The sequence below is a fragment of the Hyaena hyaena genome, unplaced genomic scaffold (genome assembly GCF_003009895.1).
Source record: "Hyaena hyaena isolate Hyena2069 unplaced genomic scaffold, ASM300989v1 scaffold_476, whole genome shotgun sequence".
Classification (NCBI taxonomy): domain Eukaryota; kingdom Metazoa; phylum Chordata; class Mammalia; order Carnivora; family Hyaenidae; genus Hyaena; species Hyaena hyaena.
In genome coordinates this window covers 102,135-109,927 of record NW_024081111.1, presented here as the reverse complement: position 1 = coordinate 109,927, position 7,793 = coordinate 102,135, and the positions used below count along the sequence as shown (strand labels likewise).

General features: G+C 36.3%; 1 protein-coding gene across 4 annotated transcripts in view; it reads right to left on the bottom strand.

Annotated features, from left to right (window-relative positions):
• Positions 1–7,793, bottom strand: part of TTC29 (tetratricopeptide repeat domain 29) — a 240,545-nt gene that overhangs the window by 147,887 nt on the left and 84,865 nt on the right. For all 4 annotated transcript variants that reach the window (XM_039254293.1, XM_039254292.1, XM_039254295.1 and 1 more), the window contains one exon: positions 1,658–1,870. In XM_039254293.1, the coding sequence (XP_039110224.1) occupies positions 1,658–1,870 (213 nt within the window). The remainder of the gene's footprint in view (positions 1–1,657; positions 1,871–7,793) is intronic.

Genomic DNA, 7,793 nt, shown 5'->3' with positions numbered 1-7,793 from the left:
AAAAAAAAAAAAGTATATAGCCAGTGCTGTACTTGTACAATATACCAAGGTGCCCTAGTAAAAGAGTTGGCCCACATTGGATGTCACTGCTCCTTAAATATTACATAAACCAATGTGGGAGGCATGCCTTATGCAGGCAATCGTCAGTGTGCTGCTTCAGGCTCCCTAACGAAAGTAGAAGGTAACAGTAAGAAGAAAGGCTTTGGCCCAGGGCATTCAGCTATTGTCAGAGCTCTGTAAGAGACTGTGCCATCCCATAACCTATCTACTTTGTTACATGGAAAATATAGAGGCAAATATTTATGAGTTTTAAAAGATATTAAAAAATTATTACAGCATAAGAAGATTTCTCCTCTTCTTATCTGTCCTTGGAAAGCAGCAAAAGATGATTTTAAAAAGGAGGAGACTACCTGGCAGTCCCCAACTTTGGGAAGAGACCCATGGAGCCTTCCTTTCTCTATAAACTGCCATACGATCGTTTAGCAAATGTGAACCTAAAACAAAATACCTTTTCCTGATTGATACATTACTTTACATTTAAATTCCACATAACTTTCCATGTGACTAAGGTTGGCTGCTGAAATTCATCTAAAAGCTAACTATTTATGTCAGTTTTTACCCCTTTGGGGAAGTATTAGATCACTCAAAGCAGTTCATTCAATGGGATACATTTTTCAATGAGGGCGATTTCTTAGGAGTATTCTAGTACCATTGAAAAGAAGTAACAGAGAGAATAAGATGTTTACTTTTACTCTTTAGAAAATTAAAATTACAACCAGAAACTCAGTCCTCCTTATTCCAAATAAACCATATGGTACTTCATAAACTAATCAATTAAATATACCCTCAAGCTAATACACTTTAGAGAGCATAGCTTCTTTTTCTCCATTGTGAAACGTCTACTCTATTGATAAATTATGGTAATAAAATATCTTCGCATTTCACAAAGTAAAAGCTTATGAGTATGTGTTCCAAATTTTTTCTTTATATTTTATACATATACAAATGGTATAGAATATTAAGGATATGATCAGCTCTCATGAAAGCATTTTTTACTGCTGTAAGTGTGCACATGCATCACCAGGGGAACTTGCTAGCCTGCCGATGCTGAGGCAGTAGGTCTGGGGTGGAGCCTTAGATGCTGCTTTTCTTAGAAGCTACTGGTGATGCTGATGCTGTCAGTGCAAAGGCCATACTTTGACGGGCAGAGATCCAAAATACATTAGGATTCTATTTTCCTGTTACTCCTATCAAAATATTTATCATTATCTTCCCTATTACATGATGATAGAGAATTTACACACAATGAAAGTTCTCTCAGATTGAAAGTAATATATGACTACACACACATACACACACACACTCTTAACTTTTGCAAATGACCTTACGTTCTCATTACAGGTTCATTGTTCTATAACACTACTCCCAGAGGGTTGTAATTTTGGAGACAAAGCTTTCAAGAAATTAATGGGTTTCTTGTTGTCAGCACTAAGTCACCTCTGTTTTACAGTGAAATCTGAAAGTATATTGATGGCATTTGTCTTTGCATTTCATAGGAAATAATCACCCAAACACTTGACGATTTTTACTTCGCTCTGGGGAGAAACAGTGCCTGCCCATTAAAGGAAGGAATGTGAGAGTGTTCTTTTCCACCCACCTTCTTTGGCTATTTCAGAAGCTTTTATTAGGATTCTGATGGCCTGTTTGTATTCTTTATTTTCCAGCATTTTGTCTGAGAGTAATCTGTAAGTCCTCAGGAGACTCTCACAGGCCAACAAGTTGAGAAAGCGGCCTGTCTCATCCTTCCATATCCGCCCTTGCGTCAATTGATGGAATGCTTCATAATGCTCAGCAGCTTCCAGAAGCTGACCTGAAGAATAAAAGCCATTCATAAATATAAACCACAGGCCAGAACATATTTTCAAAAATTTTGTATACATCTTATGTGTAACTATGAAAGGGGAGTGGAAACCATGGAATAAGGTCAAGAATTTCTAAGGATAAAGAGGATTTGAGCTGGAAAAGGAGCTATCTCAATTTGGATCTCAGATTCGGCAATGACTTTGGATGAACACCTGCTGGAGGGATGTATTTTTGGCAAGTAGAAATTGACAAGGATTACACATGGTTAGAAATGGTGTGAAAACCCAGAAGTAATTACTAATAGCAATAGCTAACCTTTATTTAACATTACTTATGCAAAGTAAGGTACTATGTGTCTTATATGAATTTCTCATTTAATCTTCAAAGCACTCCTGTGAATGAGGGATTGTTATCATTCCCTTTAACAGAAGAGAAAGTGAGGTTAAGAATTTTGCCCATAGGGGCACCTCGGTGGCTCAGTCGGTTAAGTGTCCAACTCTTGATTTCAGCTCAGGTCATGATCTCGCAGTTCATGCATTCAAGACCCATATTGGACTGTGCGCTGACGGTATGGGGCCTGCTTGGGATTCTCTCTTCCCTACCTCTTTATTCCTCCCCTACTTGTGCTCTCTCTCTCTCTCAAAATAAATAAATAAGCTTTTTGTTAAAAATAATTTTGCCCATGATTGCATGCGTTGCATATTTAGTAGGTTAATCTATCCAGGCAGTCTGATTCCAGAGCCCATGTTCTCAACCACTTTGCTGTGCTGCTTTTTTAACGGACAGCATATGTTTCACTCCCAGGAAGAATTCAGGTATCTTGAGAAAGGATGCATCTGTTATAAATTTCAAATTCAATTGCTACAGAGGCATTTGTATACTCCATTTAATTTTTCATAATTAAAATACAACTTAATTGACTTCTGGATTAAATTTGATAATACAGTTCAAAACATTTCTTCACAAAGCCAAAACTCCAAATTAGCTTTAAGTCACTTTGCTCCTTGAAATAGGAACAAGCATATCTCTGGAAGAGTAGTTTGCAGTTCCACTCTATAGATTGATTGTAACTTTACATGTGAATTACCTTGTGAAAAGCCTCACAATATCCTGGCATGTAAATAGTCCTATGGTATAGGAGTCACCTGAATTGAAATTAACTGGAAAGGTACTTGTATGTAGGCATTCCAACAGTAGTGTTTAAGAGTGGATGCAGGCTCTACGCAGCCAGCCTGAGTTCCTATCCCAGCTTTACCCTTTTTGCAGTTTAGCCTCAGGGTAATCACTACCCTCCCTGTACTAGAGTTTAATTCTTTTGCAAAACAGGATGATGGTGTAACTACTCAAGGTGTTATTGTGCGAAATGAATCAATACATGTTCAGCACCTGATACACAGTATTCTTTAAGTACAGCTTACTCTTCCTGCAAAAGATGCAGTTGAGTCCTTATAACAATATCGCCATGGCTAATTAAATTAGCTAATGCAGGGCTTATCAGGCTCTATATATTTTCTTAAATAGGTTTCAGTAGATATCACAGGTTAGATAATACAGGATACTGAAGCCACTGCCATGACTCTTGCATGTAATGTTCCCTTATTTTTGCCCTGAATTTGCTATCAAAATTAGTACTGTATTAAAGAATACACACATAAATAAGAATAACATTCACAAAGAAATACAACAGAGGTGGGCAATCAGGAAATAATCTGTAAAAAAGATGAGTAAAGACATGCCCAGTCTGGGATCCTGTTGCACCATGCAGGAGTGCATGTCAGCAAAGATACATACAGAGAGGGGAATGTGTACAGCAGAGATGTTTAGCAGCTTGTATTATGAAACTTTCACATGGTAAAAGACTACAAAGCCATAAATATGATACTATAGAAAAATATTTCATCACATGGATAGGTGTTTGTGATAATACTAGAAAACATCAGAAAACATTTACAAATCATTATCAGTATTATGTGGGTAATGGATGGTTTCTTTTTCCTTTCTGATTATTGGCATTTTCTAATGTTTCTATCATCAAAATGTTTTTTGTAATAAAAAATATGATAAACGCTATTTTAAAAATAAATATTTATAAATAATATAAGTATTATTTTAAAATAAATATTTTTCATTTTGATGCAAATACTCCAGGTTAAAGTTCACTGCTCTAATCTCTCCTCACATTCAACAGACAATTTTTCTCTTACTTCCCACAAGAGCAGGCATAGTTTCTCATGTCTCTCCTGTTGCACCTCCCAACAGAAACACCTTTCTCCAAATGCCCATTACCTTCGCTTTTTTTTTTTAACTCAAATGGAGCACTGACATATATGTGTGTTATGTTTCCTCTGTTAACTATATTTCTGCCTGTAAAGTATAGCTTTATATTCCTAGAAAGATGTATGCCAGAGTTTTTTTCTTTTTTTTATATCCAGCTTCCATCTACTCATAAGGTACAGGTACATATTTCTTTTTGGTCATGTGAATAGGGAGAGATAGATACAGGAAACTGTGAGTAAACCAGATAGTTCCAGAAAAAATACTGGCACTGTAAGGAGGCTAGCAAGGGCCTAATGGCATCTGTGGTTACACATAGTAACCAGATGGAAAGAGGATCCAAAGGTGTGTTATAAAAGAAACAGATTCACTAAGAATTCCAGGAGGACCGTAAGAAGGTGAACCTCTGGATAACCCAACTAATTACAATGAGATGCAAATGAGGCATAAAGATGTAAATAGTATTCTAAGAACTGATGGCCATGTCCAAGACTTCGTCTACAAGAGAGCAGAAAGAAGAGGCAGGGGAGGGAGGGAAGGGTAGAAGTGTGGAAAGGAGAGGTGGAGGAAATGGAGAGGGGGTGAAGGTAAGGAAGAGTGGAGAAAAGGTGGGGGCTATGTCTTTGTATTCCATAACAGCCAGACTCCTGTCTATGTTATTGGCACTTTTCAGCATCTTGGACAGGCTGCCTAAGCAGAAATGAAGTAAAGGGAGTTTGGGGGACAGTTGGTTACTTTGGCAAGCAACCTGAGAATGAGGTTGAGTTTGATTTTTGCTAGCGATTTGAGGGCTCATATCACTGTACTACTTAGCTCATGACTATTGGCCAAGGTTCAACTCTCAGAAAGAAAAACGTACAGTCTCCCATGAGGAAGAAGCCTGGTCCAAGATGCTTGGGTAAAAAAGAACAGGAAGCTATTCTTTCATGAAGGCCTACTGGGTGCTCATCAAGATTGAAGACATTTCTCCATACATTATCTTATTTAAACTTCCAAAAACTGATGAAGTCAACATGATTATTGCTTTATACTAAAGAGGTAACTGAAGTTCACAAAGGTTAAACAACTCAAATAGCTAAAAAGCACTATTTAGGATTTAAGTCCAGAATCATCAAAAACCCCCATACTGCCTGGTTCACCACATCCGGTGCTAGTCAACAAACTAAGAGTTGGGAGGCTTGGGTGGTATAAGTTATATTTTCCAGATATAAATCTCTTAAGTTAAAAATAATGTTAGAGTTATATAGTTTCCAATTTCTTCTAGTTCTATAATTCTATAATTATACAATTCTGTAATTAAGATAGAATTATAGAATTGTATAATTATAGAATTATAATTTGACTTTTCAGGCAATTGCAGGTAATCTCTAACATAAAAGCACAGATCTTAGCGTCTGATGTGTTTCTGATTGGTTTTTCTGAAGGAGTTTGATGTATAAGTAGCTATGCATCTTTTATCTAAATTCCTGTCTGTTCCATAAACCATGTGGTGACATCCATGGGGCACCTGGAATTCCTAGGGTGCCCCAGACTTAGTCCGCTGTGGCCACATCTAGCTATTCATGGATTCACTTCCCCCTTTTTAACCACTTTGCCACAGATGAGATCACTGGGAATTCTATTTTAAACCGAGGTGCCTAAACAGAGAAAGTAGTGTTTTCCAGTCCCTCTCAGATGTAGAGATGCATTTCTAGAGTTATTTGGTGGCAAAAAGACCAGTAAATAAGCCAGCAAGGATTTGATCCAAACTACCATAAGCACACAAATGACTTGGTTCCAATTTCTAAAGGCTGGTCAGAATTTGAAAGCACATACTATAATATGGTATATTTAATTTTAAAATGTTAAAATAGAGTCCATACTATGAAGAGAACGTAGTAATTTAAATATGCAAGTATTTCCCTTTATGCATGATTAACAACAAAATTGTTTCCATTTAATTTATATTTTCAACTGTAAATAGGATTTTAAAGATTTTCTTACTTTCTGGGTAAAGACCAATATTAAGACTATATGCTTATTAAGACAATGTATCTTGTTTTATCTGAAAAAAATTTAAATTTAATAGACATGAGAGAAATATTATAAAGGGCTATCATGATAGTGGTCATTTCAAGAAAGCTAAATGTAAAAATAAATGAAGACCATGAACCAATTTCTTTGCTCATCTCTTTGTAACTTCTTTAAAGTGTTCATATACAGTTTATCTTTTGTTACCAAATAAACTTAAAATATCAGAACCAGCTGAGGTTTCCAGACCTTACAACCCATCTTGTAGAAGGACAAGTGTCTAGACCACTGTCTTACTATGGGGTTATCAAGTGGTAACATTATTTTCCAATGAAGGAGAGGGCAGAGAGAAGAACGATTGTATCAAAGTACCACAAAAATAAAAGTTAACTGGAAACAGGAGAGAAAAGAGAAGCCCTCAATAATATTGATTGATGTGAGAGGTCTCCGGGGACATGTGAGCTTTCTCATGTTGCAGCAGGAATTACTAGCCAATCTTCATCATCACTATGTGTAACAGAGATCACGGGAGTAAATGTCAATAAGGAAGACAACTAGGGCTCAACTAAGTGCATGGAATGCATGGTTTTATGCTAAGCAAAAATTTAGAGAGTTCACTAATATTCCAAGTGAATCAAGGAAGAACATGGAGCCAAAATGTTTGGCTGGAGGGAGTCTAATGGCCCTCCACCAATACCATCAGTAATCAATTTACTCAATAACATGAGGTACTTTCAGAAAACACTTAGGAGATACACCGAACAAGTATATAAAACAAGAGTGTCCAGGTATGGATAGAAATATCCTAAGACTCAGTTTTTAAAAAGGGGGAAAAAATTCAACTACATGACATCTACATAAACAATAAGGAGGTTGGTATATGTTTATGGTTTTTCACCTAAAGGAAAGTACACTTTTAAAATAAAACTGTTACAAAGGAGTCTCACTTTACCTAGAGCCCACGCAAACGAGAAATCCATCCATTTATTTAAAAACACAAACAAAACCCAAACAATGTGGTGAACTGCAAAATGCTTGGTAGGATGTTAAAACAAACGCTATGTAGAGAAAATAAAATTTTATATATTTCGGTATTATCCAAATTGTTGCTTACCCCTCTTCCCTGCACAGCGTCTCTGAAAGTTTATAGATATTTGTGGTATCACAGCAGATGTCTAGAACAAATATTAAGCAAAAGAGAATGTATATGATCTCTCCCATTTTAGTTTTTTTTTAAAGTAGGAAGATTGACTAGATATTAACACAAATGGGTTTAAATGTGAAGCTGCCATAAAAGCAGGAACATAAATGTAATTCTCCCAGCCGCTATTTTGATGCACATTTTTGATTCCATGAATATTTTATGAAATGGCCCAAACTAAAGCCATATAACATTCCTGCATTACTGATGCTTGCGCCCGTAAGCTACGAACATTAGAGGCATGATTGAGTGCATTAAAATGAACTCATTCAGCAGTGCATTGATTACTTGAAGGGGGAGGGAAAAGAAAAAAGAAAAAAAAAAAGAAGTTGCTCCACTTAAGAAAACAGCACACAAATCTAAACTTTGCAATATAATAAGGGTGAAAGCAAGTTTGAATAAAATAATATTTCATAAATAAAATGTGACTCTGACTAGACCTGAC